This window comes from Rutidosis leptorrhynchoides, chromosome 6 (genome assembly GCF_046630445.1).
Source record: "Rutidosis leptorrhynchoides isolate AG116_Rl617_1_P2 chromosome 6, CSIRO_AGI_Rlap_v1, whole genome shotgun sequence".
NCBI lineage: Eukaryota > Viridiplantae > Streptophyta > Magnoliopsida > Asterales > Asteraceae > Rutidosis > Rutidosis leptorrhynchoides.
The window spans coordinates 419,285,783-419,301,979 of NC_092338.1; the positions used below are offsets into that span (position 1 = coordinate 419,285,783).

The window sequence follows — 16,197 nt, forward strand, 5'->3', positions numbered from 1 at the left end:
TGAAAATGTTTTTGTACGTTTGAAACTAAATCAAATAAATATGATAATTTTGTTTTCCAAAACTAAATATATTTAAGAATCATTTTGTTTAAAGGTTAAAATAATGGAAATCGTTATATCATAAAACGTTTTAGAAAAGTAAAATCATATATATTCATAATAGGTTTCAAGTTTTTAAATTACAGTCTATTGGTGAAGCATGCGATAAAGTTCAAAGGTTAAATAAACGTATGAAATCATCTTAATGAAAAATGTCGAGTTACTTAACTTGTCGATATCCAACATCTAAGTTATTTACACTCCACGTTCTTACTTATAAATCACTTTACCATTTTCCGAATGTTGTCAAAAAGAATAGATTACTTAAATCACAGTGGACCTCATAACATAGACCCGTAATCATATCACAATGTATCTGATAAATCAATCATTTGATATTATCTTCTAATTTCATCGATAAACATATTGAAACAAATACGTTCATGTAAAGTATTATACGTTTAATACTTTATTAATATTCTCAAGTTATTATATATATATATATATACATATATATACATATTCATTTATATATAACGGTTCGTGAATCGTCAGAATTTGGTCGAGGTTATAATGAATGTATGAACACAATTTAAAATTCTTGAGATTTAACTTAACAAACTTTGCTTATCGTGTCGGAATAATATAAAGATAAAGTTTAAATTTGGTTGGAAATTTCCGGGTTGTCACAACTTACTCATGTTAATGTTATTTGATAATCGATTAAAATGTATTACTTTTTATATGCATTCCATCATGTTTGTTATATGGGTGAACTACTTTAACGAGATTCTCTTTTTCTATTAACTAATTTTATTATATATTTATTACGGTGTTATAATTAATCTGCGAATGTTCGTGTTTATATATTGAATATTTTTTTGATATTATTTATGTAGTTAGCTATTGGTACAGGGAAGAGAGAAGAAAGACGCTAACAAAATCCAATAACAAAATATAAAGGTAATAGTTCTTATGGAATCCCATCTTCACATATTATGAAATCCTATTACAAATATTATGTAAGTTTTAAGGTGTTTCCTTTCGTATATTACGAAGTACTTTATGCTTTTGAGGAACGATAATTGTAAATGTAATCATTAGTATGGCGGAATTCATTAGTGTTTTTAATCTATTTGTAGTTATTGTATTTGTAATTTTTGTTTCGTATTAAATTATGAATGTTCACAATAAAAAAAATACTTTGATAATGGTTCTACTAAATTATCTAATACACCACTTTTCGAGTTCTTGATATTTATTATGATTAACCAATGTAGTTCATTAAAAGAAATTAGTATTTATTGTAATTAACTCATCTAATAAATGTTGGTAAAAATCTATAATAATAAAAATACATTATACTTGAGTTTCATGTCGTACGTTAACCTTCTGAGTTCAAATCATGCATAATGTTAATTATGAGAAATTGATTAATGATGATGCGATTAATGATGAAAAAATTGAATGTAAACAATTATGCAAAAAACTCATGTAGTCGTGCCATTTTTATAAGTTATGAATTGATGCTGATTGTATTTTTATTTATTTATTTAACGATTGATGTTTTAGTGGTAAACTTGTCAACATATATAATCACATGATGGATCCTCGATTTTGTGTATGATTATTTAGGCTTACCAATAGATTTTACAGGAATATGCAATGACCTAATTGTGGGCTTACAAATATTGCTTATCAATCATATCCAATGAGAGTGTGTTCAATGCAACTTTAAAATGATGGAAGAAGTTCATCGGCATATTAACAACATATAACTCATCCAGAATCTTAGTCAACTCGATTATGCAACCAATCGAAACATGAATATCAAAAGTACTAAAACGTGGACAATCCTTGCAACGCACGGGCCATGCTCACTAGTTATTATTAATTTTAATAGAATAGTATAGATAAAAGTCTATTATTATAACAATACATAAAATCACATCAACATTCCTTATTTCTATCAAATGCGATACAGGCATCGTAAGTTAAAGACCATTAATATGGATTATTAGTGTAATTTTTGAAGATAAAAATGATTAATGTAATTTCGTATAAATCTTAAGGACTATCGGTGTAATTTAGTCACTCCCTTATTTGATTAAATTAAAATTAAAAAAAAATAAAAAAAATTAATAAGAAAAAACAATAAAAATGGAGCAGTTTATACGTCTGTCTGATTTAGATAGAGACCCAAACTTGAGTTGGGATATCATAACTTTCTCTCAGATTTCGATCATACCCAGGCTACTTGTTCTTGTTTATATTCAAAAAAGGTACTCTTCAGCTTTGATTCCAGTAATTATATATTCCTATTATTCATTGTTCATTTCAATTTCACTTGCAATTATTTATATTTTTCCAGTGCTATCAGTTTACTCTTATTTAGGGTTTTCTTTCTTTCTTTCTTTATTACGTGTTTAATTTAAATCATCTTCATAATATATAGTTTTGTTTTTTGAACCTACTGCCTTCCCGAATTTATAGTAATTTCTAAAAATCATTTCATATAGCTAGTTATTAAAAAATTATGCATAAATATATCCAATCAATACTGATGATCATAACTGTTTACGTCTTTAGAGTCAAATTGGCTAAAATATAATTAGGTGATTGGTTTAATAAATTTTTTAGTTGTCTTACTGTAATTCAATCTCAATATTTTGTCAGAGGACAGAAAAAATGTTCTGAAGGTTAACCATCTTCGAAACAGAAGCAATGAACCTACATCATCTATCGAGTTCCGTTGTACGAAAACCTTCGACATCGATGTGGTTATTAGTAGTGACCTTTTTATTAGTACGAGCCAACTGTGAGGGGACTTCATCTGAATCGACAAATCTGATTGGTCTTGGAAGCTATGACATTACGGGACCCGCTGCAGATGTGAATATGATGGGATATGCTAATATGGAACAAACTACTTCTGGTATCCATTTCAGATTGAGAGCTCGTAGTTTCATCGTTGCAGAACCTCAAGGGAAATCGTTAGTATTTGTGAATCTCGATGCGTGCATGGGTTCACAGCTTGTTACTTTAAAAGTTCTTGAAAGATTGAAGGCACGGTTAGTATTTCTAACCATCTTTAACCTCGGTTTTAATCATACTACTGTAATAATCCTGCTTTTGTTTGTTACCACCACTCAATAATTGCAAGTTCTATAAGTGAAAAGTATGCTTTTATATCATTTTTAGGTATGGTGACTTATATACTGAGGAGAATGTTGCTATTAGCGGGATCCACACACATGCGGGACCCGGAGGATATCTTCAATACGTTATATATATAATAACATCTCTCGGTTTTGTACGACAATCATTTGATGTTCTTGTGGATGGCATTGAGAAAAGTATAGTGCAAGCTCATGAGAATCTGCGTCCAGGTTCTATCTTCATAAATAAAGGTATTCATCTATTCGATATTAGCTATTATCTTTCTAGGTTTTCGATATGTTCTTGCCCTAATCTGTTAAATTGATAATGCAGGAGAGCTCATAGATGCGGGTATAAACCGTAGTCCGAGTGCTTATCTTAATAACCCTGAAGAAGAAAGACGAAAATATAAATATGACACTGATAAAGAGATGACGCTTTTGAAGTTTGTAGACGAGGAGTGGGGTCCGGTGGGAAGTTTTAATTGGTTTGCGACACATGGAACGTCTATGAGCCGTACAAATCCGTTGATTAGCGGTGACAATAAAGGTGCAGCTGCACGATTTATGGAGGATTGGTATAATTCAGTTGACACTCGCAAAGGATTTATAAGCCAATCACTGGGAGCTTATCATAAACCTCCTCGAAGAATCTCTAACATAATTCCAGAATTTCATGAACACCGTATGTTTAATACTTCAACCTAGTATTTTGTTTGGCATGTTTGTTTCATACCTCTGAATAACGTATGATGTTGAATGGTTCGACATTAATGCTCAAGCATTCAGAGTTCAGAGTTGAAACACTCTCTTAACCATTAAGCACTAATTTTTTTGTATTATCCTCCTTAAATTATATCAAGAACATTTATCAAACAACTATATTGATTTTTTTTTATTCTTGTAAAAGGTTAATAACGCAATTTTACCTTATTCATATTATTCGTTGAGACAATTATCAAACAATTTATTGTCATTTAGAACCAAGTTCATTCAGATGCTTTGAATCATGTTAGATTATGAACCATCATCGTTAATCATTATGTTTTATCAAATGCAACCTTAATGCTACTTGTTTGATCTTAAAACAGGTAAACAGTTAATGGAAATTGCTTCCACCATTCCGTCTTCTCCGGGAAGACGTGTTATACGATCTCTAAGTGTTTCAAAACGAGTGAGGAGTAGTTTTAGGCAGGCTGAAAGGCCTCAATTCGTCTCTGCATTTTGTCAATCGAATTGTGGTGATGTAAGCCCTAATGTGCTAGGAGCGTTTTGTTTAGACACTGGCTTGCCCTGTGATTTTAATCAGAGTACCTGCAACGGTCGAAACGAACTTTGCTATGGCCGTGGTCCAGGGTATGTACTATATACCTTCCCTCATAATGTTTGCAGTTTCAAAAATGTCAACTGACCAAAAAAGTTTTGAACTTTACCCACAATCTCTATTGTATGTTTGATGTATCCAACCATAAAAGCTAAATAATTTAAAAAGCTGAATACATACATTATAATTTCGGGTAAAGTTAGAAACTTTATTAGAACCTAATCTGTTTCAAAAGTAGCTAGAATAGAATGAACAGTTGTGTTGTATTCTTGGACAGTTATCCAGATGAATTTGAGAGTACACGTATCATAGGTGACCGTCAATTTAACAAAGCTGCAGAATTGTTCGAAAGTGCATCTGAGCAATTAAATGGGAAAGTTAGGTATCGACATACGTATATTGATTTCTCAAACATTTCAGTCCGTGTGTCAGAAGCTAATGAGTCGGTGAGAACATGCCCTGCTGCAATGGGCTTCGCTTTTGCTGCTGGAACCACTGACGGGCCCGGAGCATTTGACTTTAAACAGGGAGATGACCAAGTAATTATAAGATTACATTACATGATTATACACTTTCAGGATCAGCTTTTCAAATGACTTAATTATGCGATGTGAATTTGTTGAATGGTGTATAGGGAAATGCGTTTTGGAAGCTTGTTGGTGGTTTAATGCATAACCCTGCTAAGGAGCAGATTAATTGTCAGGATCCAAAACCCATTCTGATTGATACTGGTGAAATGCATGAACCATATGATTGGGCGGTAAGTTAACATTTAAGTTAACTAATTCTATCTTTCTAACATCTTTTATGGTTATCTGATTACAACTTTTGACCAGTTGTCAACTTTGTGTGCTTGCATGATCAAAATTTGCGGCGTATATACTGTCATATTGATGTTTTTACAATGTCACGAGGATATTTAGGCTGTATTAAGTTTATACGTTTATAAGGCTTTAAAGAGCGACTTCTCATATTTCTCATCATGATATTTGCAGCCGTCCATACTTCCAGTTCAGATCTTTCAAATTGGACAACTTGTTATTCTCAATGTACCAGGAGGTAATCATTGACTTCTGTTTATTCTTTTATGTTTTTATTTTATTTTTATTTGTAACAAGGGATTAAAGAACAGTCAATAATTAACTAATGGTCATATTAGATTGGTTATTGCTATTGAGCCAGGCCATCATAATAAAGCTTAATACTACTAATTATTATGACATTTTTCAACTTTGAATGGAATTATCGGCCCCATGTCAACATATGAGTCCACGATAAGTATGTAGCGGTAGAATGATTTATTCTGTAAATAGTAGTGTCACTAGATAACGCTTCATCTGGTCTAAAGGGATAATAAAGCTTAAATATTTTTTGTTATTTGTTTTCCACCATTAATATATATTTATTTCTTGTAAACAACGTTTTTCGGTTTTGTAGAGTTCACTACAATGGCGGGGAGGCGACTTCGTGACGCTGTTAAGGAAGTTATGACATCCGGAGACGAAAAAAGTGATTTTCATGTCGTTATTGCGGGACTTACAAATACGTATTCACAATACGTTACTACATTTGAGGAATATCAAATTCAGAGATACGAGGTCACTATATATAGTTTTTTTTATTATAATATTAAAATTTTGTTCAGCTTCTTACAAAATTACAATACAAAGATATGTTTGATAATTAACAGGGCGCTTCAACTCTCTATGGTCCACATACGTTAAGTGCATACATTCAAGAATTCAAGAAATTGGCGTATTCTCTCATTAACGACCAAACAGTCAAACAGGGCCCACAACCACCCGACCTACTCGACAAGCAAATCAGCCTTCTAACTCCAGTTGTCATGGATGCAACCCCTCTCGGTTCTAGTTTTGGGGATTGTAAAACGGACGTTCCTCCCGACTCAATTTACAAACCGGGCGATATAGTTACAGCCACTTTTTATACTGCATGCCCTAGAAATGACCTCATGACTGAAGGTACGTTCGCACTGGTCGAGATGTTCAAACCTGATGATAAGACGTGGGACCCGGTCTACGATGACGATGACTGGTGCCTAAAGTTCAAGTGGTCAAGACCTTCGAAACTTAGTACCCGGAGCTATGCGACTATAGAATGGCAGATACCAGATGAGGCTGTGTCGGGTGTTTACAGACTGACACATTTTGGTGCGTCGAAATCGCTTTTTGGTTCAGTCAATCATTTCACGGGTTCTTCTGCTGCGTTTACTGTAACATAAGACACGAGCTGATTAGAATTTAGAATATGAATGATGCCACGATGAAAATACTGTAAGAGAGACATAAATGAAAGCTATAAGAATATGCTATCGGTTGATGTTAATAGACAGACCTGCTAATGGTACGTGTCTGAGTGTAATAGTGTACGTCTGTATGCATACAGTTACTGTTAATATGTTCTTTGTATCAAGTTCTATCATGTATCTGTATGAGGCTGTATGCTTTGTGTTTTGAGTTGCTGCAACTACATTTTATTACGAGTGGCTATATGATGATTATGCTAACATATGATTTGGGCGTATAATCGCCAATCTGTGGTTTTTGCCATTTGGTCTTCAACTGCATATTGTTCAGATTCACAAATGAATATGAGCAGTTAAGTTAGCAGCAAAAGTTAATATTACAGATCAATGTTACCATTGAGTACAGTAGTAGCATGAAAGCAGATTTGATGTGGCATCTTACCTATCAGATTATAAGCAAATTATTGTAGGAGATGTAAGCTTAAATGTGATGTAAAATATGAGCAATTTAAATATGGATATCCTACTTTTTGATGTAATTCAATGAAATCTAACTAGTTTTAACTTGTTTTAGTTATAAGTACTTGTGACTTTTAGAATCATTGTATTCCATCAAAATCTTTTTTGTGTGACACGAGAGATATGTATCCGCATTCACTACACAGTGGAGGTAGAGCGATTTACATTAACGGTTTTGTTTAGAACTTTGAGGGGGGCACCAATGGCGATTCGAGGATTATAATTCAAAGAGGTCCGAATTTTTTTTTCATTACAAATTATATTTAAATGCTATTTTAGTAGTAGTTTACTTTCAAAAAGCTACAGATTCGAAAAATATATGGGCTCCGATTAGTTAATTTAGTGGTGTCGTGTACAATTTAAATAAAAAAATATACAAAATTGAAAAATATACGGGGTCATGCAATTTAGTGGTGTCATATACAATATAAATAGTATTTTATACTAAAAATTTTAAACAAGTGATGTCTAGTGACTCCACAGGCTTATTTTTAAACTCGCCACTGACGGGCACCCGCCTCCAGTCGATTTGCAATTTTTAGTGCAAAAATATTAGGCTTTTCGATTTTGCGCCAGTAGTTTTTTTATTTTTGTCCCCAAAGCCTCCATATTTTGCCCGAAAATCTTAATGATTAGTATTTGCTCAAAAACCTTCAAATTTTGCACAAAAACCTTCAAAGTTTGTCCAAAAACCATCATATTTTGCCCTAAAATATCTACATTTTGCCCAAAAAAAGTTTCTTACGCTTTAAATTTTTTTTCCACCCCAGTGAAAAAAGTTGCTACGCAGAACTTTCAAATTATCATAGTTATGTATTGACTTCCTCTATGGCTACTGGATCATGCATAACACTTTGAATGTGCTTGAGAAAAAAAACTAGTTTTTGGTCTTTTAATGTAATGTAATCGAAACTTAAAACATATATTCTGGTAACAAGAACGGTTTGTTTTGGTCAAGCTATCGTAGGTTAGCATATTTTCAAAAGCAAAGACATTGTTTAATTAGCTTCCATTAGTCATTAGTATCTTATCTTATATCTTATGATACGAAAAGAACAAAAAAAGTTGATTTTAAAATACAGATAAGATGATGAAACATAAGCATGAGAGACAAATAGGTTACCAGAAAAATGAAAAATCAAGTAAATCCCATATACATTGAATGAATCAAGGCATAATGCAGACAACTTAAAAAAAAAAAAAAAAAAAAAAAAAAAAAAAAAAAGAAAAAAGAAAAAAGCAGGGACTGAATGGATTAAGGTATACTACAGACAAAAGAAACTGAGTTGAAGCATCTCAGTATCAGTAAACATATATGCCCTAGTAATTTTCCCTCTAACTCATTGTTGGAGGTTTTTTTGTTTAATAAATTTTCGTCGTTAGAAAATCTCAAAAAAATAAAAACGGGTATGTTCAGACTATCCGGATCCGGAGAAGAGGGTATTTTATTCAAAATGTATGCGGTCTAATCGAATTATTTTGGGACCGTTACGACCCTTTTCCGTGACCACCCCCAATATATGTTGCTAGAAAGGTTTGAACCCGAGTCCTCTTGCGAGAATATATATGCCATTTGATTCTAGATAAAAACAAAAGACTGGTAAAGACAAAACATATACCCTATTTCATGGCACAAGACAAAGTATAATATAGTAGAAGACTTCTCATACAACATAAAAAAATATAAAGCAAGAAAAACAAAATATAAAATTGTATTAAATCAGCATCATCACCTGCATGCCACAATATTTTTGAAGCTATAATGATTTAAAATGCAACCATAAATAAGGGAAAAACCTCCACATGGAGCAGTCTCACCATTTCATTCCTACTACATTACTATACTATACTACTGTACTTGTTAATATTATAATTTATAACTTTTAGCAATCTTTTTCTAATTAACACTTTTGGATCATATCAGTTGCCGGCTACATGGTGGGCCCATAATGTCTCAAACCCTGCTGTATTCTTCTCTTGTATATATACATCTTCGAGCGACAAACGATCAACATTACCCACCATTCAAGTTAAAAATGGGTGACAATCACTATTCATCAAATGTGCAAACATTAAAAAGCCATAACATTGCAGCTGAATCGGACTGCAGGCGTGCTATTTCAAACGGGTCAAGAAGAATCACTCAAAGACGAACAAGAAGACCGATTTATCTTATGAATAAAAAGATTAAGAGCAAACAAAAGCAGCAAGTGGTAAAAAAGACCACCTGCACACAATCTAATGAGGTAGAATTATTAAACACAAGTCTTGGTAACAAGTATCAGCCAAAATTGTTCGAAGACATTGTAGGCCAAAATATTGTGGTCAAGACTTTGTTTAATGCGGTTCAGAAGAAAAAGGTCGCACCGTTGTACCTGTTCCATGGCCCTAACGGGACAGGAAAAACGTCAGCTGCAAGAGTATTTGCAATGGCTTTGAATTGTGAGTCGAGTTTTCACACTAAACCGTGTTGCAGTTGCAAAGGCTGTTCAAGAAGTCTTTACACAATGGAGTTGTGCTCCGGAAATAAAATTTCCGGGTTAGAAAAAACAAAAACACTTCTCCATAACACGTCGTTTGCTCATACAGTTACGGGTTTGAAGGTTTTTATTATTGAAGAATGTCATTCGTTGAGTTTGGAGACGTGGGACGAGCTTATGAGTTTATTGGACGGGCCCTACGGTTTGAATCTTGTGTTTATGCTTATAACTGCAGATGTTAATTCTGTTAATGGAAATATCGCGTCAAGATGTCAGAAATTTAACTTCACGAGGCTAAACGATGAAGATGTTATGAAGAAACTGAAGACGATTCTTGTTTGTGAACGTATGGATGTCGAAAGAGAAGCGTTGAAACTTATCGTAGCGAAATCAGATGGATCGTTAAGAGATGCAGAGAATATATTGGATCAGTTGAGCTTACTGGGTCCAACCATCACAACCTCAATGGCTCAACAGCTAGTAAGTAAATCCTTCTTTCCCTTATTGTCCTTGGGTCGGGGCTTGTTGACCGGTCAATGTTACCGGTTATCAGCATTTTTTGAATTTTCGTGAGATTAATGCGCAAAGTGTTTCCAGGTGGGCCTCGTACCGCAAAACAAACTACTAGACTTGCTAGCAGTTGCAGTCACAGGTGACACCATTAACACAATCAGACTAGCTAAAAAGTTGAGTGAATGTGTCGAACAAGTATCTTTCGTATCGCAGCTAGCAAATCTCGTTACAAACGTTCTCTCGGGAACTGCAGTTCTTGATTCGTCATCGGCACACACAAGCAGATCACAACTCAGTAAGTAGAGTCCTATTACAACATTACAAACATACATACATAATACATACATAAATATGCTAATTGTTGCCAACATCCATGTCGTTTTACCAATGAACAGTGTCGTTTGGTATTGTTCATTAGTTGTGATATTTCCATAAATTGTCATTTCCTTTTTTTTTAGTGGATGCTAACGTCGACATGGTGTCGGCATACATTTATTATATTTAATTTTTGAGTTTAAGGTATAGAGCAAAACTTTTTCCGGCAGCAACGCAGGGGCCAGTATCTACAAGTTTGTCCTACTTACAACTATTCATGGTCACTCATTGTGTGCAGGCAAAACTCACTCAACAAGATTGTGCTACATCTTAAAGCTACTAATTGAGACCGAAAGGCAGCTTCGGTCCTCAACTGACAAGACTCCAACTTTAATAGCTGCATTTCTAGATATCACTTCGGTAAAAACTGCAAACAGAGTCTCGACTAATATTGTCTTGCCTAGACGTCAACGTTCATCATCGTTCAAAGAAAAAACATTAAATTCAGGTGATTTTTTTTTGTTGGTTCGAGAACAGAATTTGCGTATATTGAAACATACCGTTGTAGTAACACCTTTTCGTGCAGGTGAACCTGTCGAAAGCATAGACGAACACAAAAGACGCCACGTCAGACACGGAAGCTTAAGTGACATGGAAGAGTTATGGAAAGATGTGCTGAAAGGAATCGAAAATTCCTACACACGAAACTTCCTTAGTGACCAAGCGAAACTCGCATTATTGTCTATCTCCAAGAGTAAGACTACTGTTTTTAAATGATTGATATCGAACCTTGTTCCAATATCGGCTAATATGATATATTCACAACACTGATTGACAGCCAATGCGATTGTGCATTTGAAGTTTACACGACCAACAGACAAAATGGCTGCGCAAGTTTCGGAAGATCGCTTAGTCAAGGCACTTGCAACTGCAATTGGATGTCCAGTTACTCTCCATTTGAGTGTGGAAGAATCGGAAACACAGGGAGAAAATAGTAAAAGTACCATCATAGGTGGAAGCCATCGTTCGTATTCTCAATATCAGAGCACATCACAGTTTGATCCAAACAAGAACGATAGATCATCTGAAGCGTTGGGCTTAAGACTCACGAAATCGAAATCGTGCTCAACATCTCAGCGACCACGTAGATATTCATCTAAAGGAAGAGAACTGAACCAGGTTCAACTCGAAAAATCGACACACATGTTTGATAACACAACTTCAGATACTCAAAGAACTAGGTTCATACAAGCCGAAGACTATCAAAATGTAACGCAAAGCATGAGGGTTAACAAGCCTAAGCAAAGATGGTTATCTTTATCTTCAATCACACATAGCGATGCAAGTGTCGAGCCATACAGTCAAGATGTAAGGTACGCAAATTTTAACAAAAATGGTGATGATGCATTGAAGAAAACTCCCAAATTCCAGAAAACTTTGTCAAAGAGCTCCAAAGATCGCCGTTTTCGAGAACCAGCAGATCAACTGTGAGTTTAACTAGCAAAGTACATATTAATACATCTATATGTTCCTTAAACATAAATTCGGTATAAGATTAGTTTTACGTCTTTTATGCAGACGATCAAATCCCGGATGGTGCTGTTGAGATGAAAAGAACCACATTATGTTCTCTTTATATGACTTACAGGAAATGAAGAAAGAAAAAACGGCACAAGAGTCCAATCTGTTTTGCTTAGTTTGGTATATTCAAACTAAGAGGTATAAAATATACTACTATAAAGAAAGAAAAAGTGCGTTGTGAGAGTGATTTTCATTGATGTATAACCATAGAATTCAAATAAAGATGTATACTTGTTTAGTACAGTAGGCTATGAAATCTATCTCGATTATATATGGGACAGCCACTTAATTCCAAAACAAGCAACAAACGTACATTGTCTAATATGTGTGCCACATTAGCGTTGTGTTACATGCTTATTAGTCTTGTTCAGAAGATACAACTAACCATCACATATTTTATATTCTTAGAACAGGTATCACATTCATTACCTTACAGATTTTTGGCATTTAAGACTCCACACAAATTTTCCATCATTTACATTAATCCAACATTCCAACACCACTGACACTAACACATAGGGGTCTCGTCATAAAAATCTGCAATCAGAAGGATCAATATTAGTAACATAGAAAGGATATAAGCACAAACAAAATATGCAGTAAAAATCTCTAATTAGCCTCAGACTGCATCAACATCATGAAAAGTAATACAGCCTATAGTTTAGTATAAGTACATGATGACTTCTAATCAACATCAAACTTTAGGTTATATGTCCCTATACAGTAGCCAACTCTAACGTTATATGGAACATAAGGACCATTTATGTAGTTTACTCAAATAAAGGTCTTTCAGCACAAAGTTACACAAAATGAGCTTAAAAGTTCAAATGATAGTACCTAAATCTCAATGTTTGTACTTTACCTTAGATTCCATTTAAGGTGACCACAACCTTACGAGCAGTAGGTTCATCACGATGCTCACAAAGCCATATGCCCTGCACCAGAGCCATAAGAAGATGCATTCAGATCAACCAAAAATACAGTGAAAGATAATACACAATAATACTACAAAACATATAAATAAAACCTAAAAGGTGTTACAAACTTACCTGCCAAGTCCCCATGTTAAGCCGTCCATCCGTAATTGGTATCCTAACAATTTGCAACGGTCACTGTCAGTATAATCAATTACACACATAACAAAAGAAATACAAAATTGAGATATCCCTACGTGAGAGCACAGCCAAACATTGATGACTTAATGTGTGCTGGCATATCATCAGGACCTGCACATACACAAAGGTTAAAAGTCCACATCAACAACAGCAACAAAATAGAAATTCATCTTTTTGAATGCATAACATGTACGTGCAGCAAGCTAACCTTCCAGGGTATGTTTCCATGGTGCAGATCTTCCCTGAAATTATACTGTTAGGCCTTGAATGTTAAGATATGATTTGTCATATAAAACAAATAGGAAAAATAACAAACCTCCGGGACAATCTTATTGAGAAAAGTCTCGGTGTCGGCTCTAACATCTGAGTCATAATTTTCATTGATAGTCAACGATGCACTGGTATGCTGCACTGTTACATAGATTCAATTTATGTATTATTTACATTTCTCTATCATCAGTTGTCGCTAGTAAAACTCAATCTACAGGTAAAGAAAAAAGCTTACGGAAAACGTTTGCGAGACCGCATTTGAATCCAGACAGATCTTCTCCAATTTCCTTTATGATCTGATACAAAAAACATGAGTTAATATCTAAACAAAGCACATTAGGTAATGCAGCAATACAAAAAAACATGAGTTGATACTTTTTCGAAAAACAAAAAGCAGTGAATACTCGCTAATAAGCATAATCCTGCTAATTCAGTTAGTGTGTCCAAAACGTTGGTAATAGCATTGATTTATATCATGTGTATATTATGGGGAAAGCAAAGTAGTACGTTCACTATACATATTGTACGCATTTTAATATCTTCTTCTAGGGGTGCAAACGAGTTAGAGAACCTCAACTCCAGAACTTCATGTCAAGCAAGCTCGAGTATATATGTAAAATTCATTTTCAGTAACCATGATTGGTTCAAAGTATACATACAACCTAGGTTTTCATAGCAGCAGAACTCATTTGAAATATATAAAATCTATAACAACACCTGACCATAATTGTAGGAAGAAAAAAAAAAAAAGCATCTTAGAGAAATCAAGTGCACCAATAACATCAGTCACAAATTCCAATTTATATATACACTTTCATGTACAGCTATTTACACCTTACAAATTCCAATTTACTTGTAGCAGGTGCTTTGTATTTCCACTTAAATCTCTTGATTTATTAAAGACAAATAATAATTAATAATTAAGAATTCCGTAATTAGGGCAACTTTTATCAACTACAAAATTTTGTATTTAGTAACAGAAAGAGTGAGAGATACCTTGGGAGTAATTAGATGACAACCACGGTTGTGCGGAGGGAATGTTATCGTCTTTTGAGCCCATTTCGGAGCTGCCATATTCGAATCAGTGACGGCGGTGTTGGGCGTCGTCGGGGAATACACAGATTTTACTCGAAACGATGATTTTTTTACTGGGAATGTCGCTGCTGCTGCTATCGACGATAACGATAGTGACACGCACGAAGATTGCATATTTCGAGTATTGCCCTAAACACGCGCACCCAAATAATTTGGGCAAGAAAAATAAATAAAATATAAATTATATACCAATCCATTTTATTTTTATCTACCACAAAAAATATCACATGATTTTTTTCTGGTTCATTTTATGATTGAGGAATGTAATTGACGAATGACGATAATTTCTATGAGCATTTTTATTTTGGAATTTTAGTCATAAAGTTACATATTGTCAACAAAAGTTTAGATGCCTAACTAGCTAGCGCGTTATAAAAGGGTAAACGTTTTATTTTGCATTTACTAAATTAATTGTCATAAATTAAATTTATATATATAATGTGCTTGTGCTACCTATTTTGTTTACAAAATAAAATAAATTAACTTGCTTTTTAAAAAAATAATGATTAACTTTACATTTAATTGTCAAATGTAACAATAAAATAATATAATAATATTAATAACTAGTTAAAATACATTTTATAGTCAATAACAGTGGTTAAAAAATATTTTATTTAAAGCCTTAAAAAATTTCAGGCTTGCTAAATTTGTGGAAGGAATTTGCGACGACAATTTTTATGGCTGTCATTAACGTGCATAAAACAGTTCTACACGACAGTTACATACTGACTTTATAGTTATAGACTATAGTGGTGATTATTTCGTATAACTATTTTATGCACGTTAACAACAGACTTAAGAGTTATTATTAGCAAAATCTTAAATTTATCTGTATATTGATTATTGATTATAAGTACTCATTCTATGCAAATAACTACCTTAATGCACATTCAAATATATGCATAAACTTAATTTTTAAATACATCCTTTAGAAGTTAGAGATACAAATGTTCTTTTTAAATGATAGTTTAGCTTTGTAGAGTGTGATTTTTTGGATTGTATTTTTGTGGTGTGTGTTGTCGAGGTGTGTTGTAAATTTGAGAAAGTTAATTTTATATAGCCCTAAATAATAAGTTAGCTAACTACGTAGAAATGGGATGTGTGAGAGAGAGTGTGAGGAGAGAGAGAGCAAGGCAAGCAAGCTACAGGGTAGGGCATGGATTGAGACAAGATCGGTAAAACGGAAGGAACCAGTTCGATGCTAGGAAATCATTCGGAAAACATCTAACATCGTTTATGTTTTTCAATTATCCAGAGGATTGGAATATGACCAAACTGTGGAAAACTTTCAAAGCTTTCGGTAACTTGAAAGACATCTACATGGTTGGTAAACGATTGCGTAATGGGAAACGATTCCCTTTTGTCAGATTTAGTGAGGTGGAGAATGAAGACAGGATGTTATCGTCCCTGGAAGGCATTTCTTTCGACGAAAACCCTATTAGGGTTTTTAAAGCTGTTGATAGAGAGCAGCAGCCTTCCACCTATAAAGGAAAGTTTGCAGCAAACAAAGGTAAGTTACAGC

General features: G+C 33.8%; 2 protein-coding genes across 2 annotated transcripts; one reads left to right on the forward strand and one right to left on the reverse strand.

Moving 5' to 3' along the window:
- The first annotated feature begins 2,221 nt into the window (after window positions 1-2,221).
- LOC139851400 (neutral ceramidase 2-like) lies at window positions 2,222-6,954 on the forward strand. Its single transcript, XM_071840431.1, has 10 exons — window positions 2,222-2,321; window positions 2,716-3,110; window positions 3,241-3,449; window positions 3,532-3,882; window positions 4,289-4,553; window positions 4,799-5,060; window positions 5,156-5,281; window positions 5,517-5,580; window positions 5,959-6,119; window positions 6,212-6,954. Exons 2-10 carry the CDS (start codon window positions 2,764-2,766, stop codon window positions 6,761-6,763), a joined length of 2,337 nt encoding a protein of 778 aa, XP_071696532.1. The 5' UTR covers window positions 2,222-2,321; window positions 2,716-2,763; the 3' UTR covers window positions 6,764-6,954.
- A 5,530-nt stretch (window positions 6,955-12,484) lies between these two features.
- On the reverse strand, window positions 12,485-14,834 carry LOC139852727 (UPF0047 protein C4A8.02c). Its single transcript, XM_071842055.1, has 8 exons — window positions 14,577-14,834; window positions 13,816-13,876; window positions 13,627-13,721; window positions 13,519-13,552; window positions 13,367-13,421; window positions 13,245-13,287; window positions 13,058-13,130; window positions 12,485-12,732 (listed from the first exon to the last, which is right to left on the reverse strand). Exons 1-7 carry the CDS (start codon window positions 14,787-14,789, stop codon window positions 13,059-13,061), a joined length of 573 nt encoding a protein of 190 aa, XP_071698156.1. The 5' UTR covers window positions 14,790-14,834; the 3' UTR covers window positions 12,485-12,732; window position 13,058.
- Between the last annotated feature and the right edge of the window lie 1,363 nt (window positions 14,835-16,197).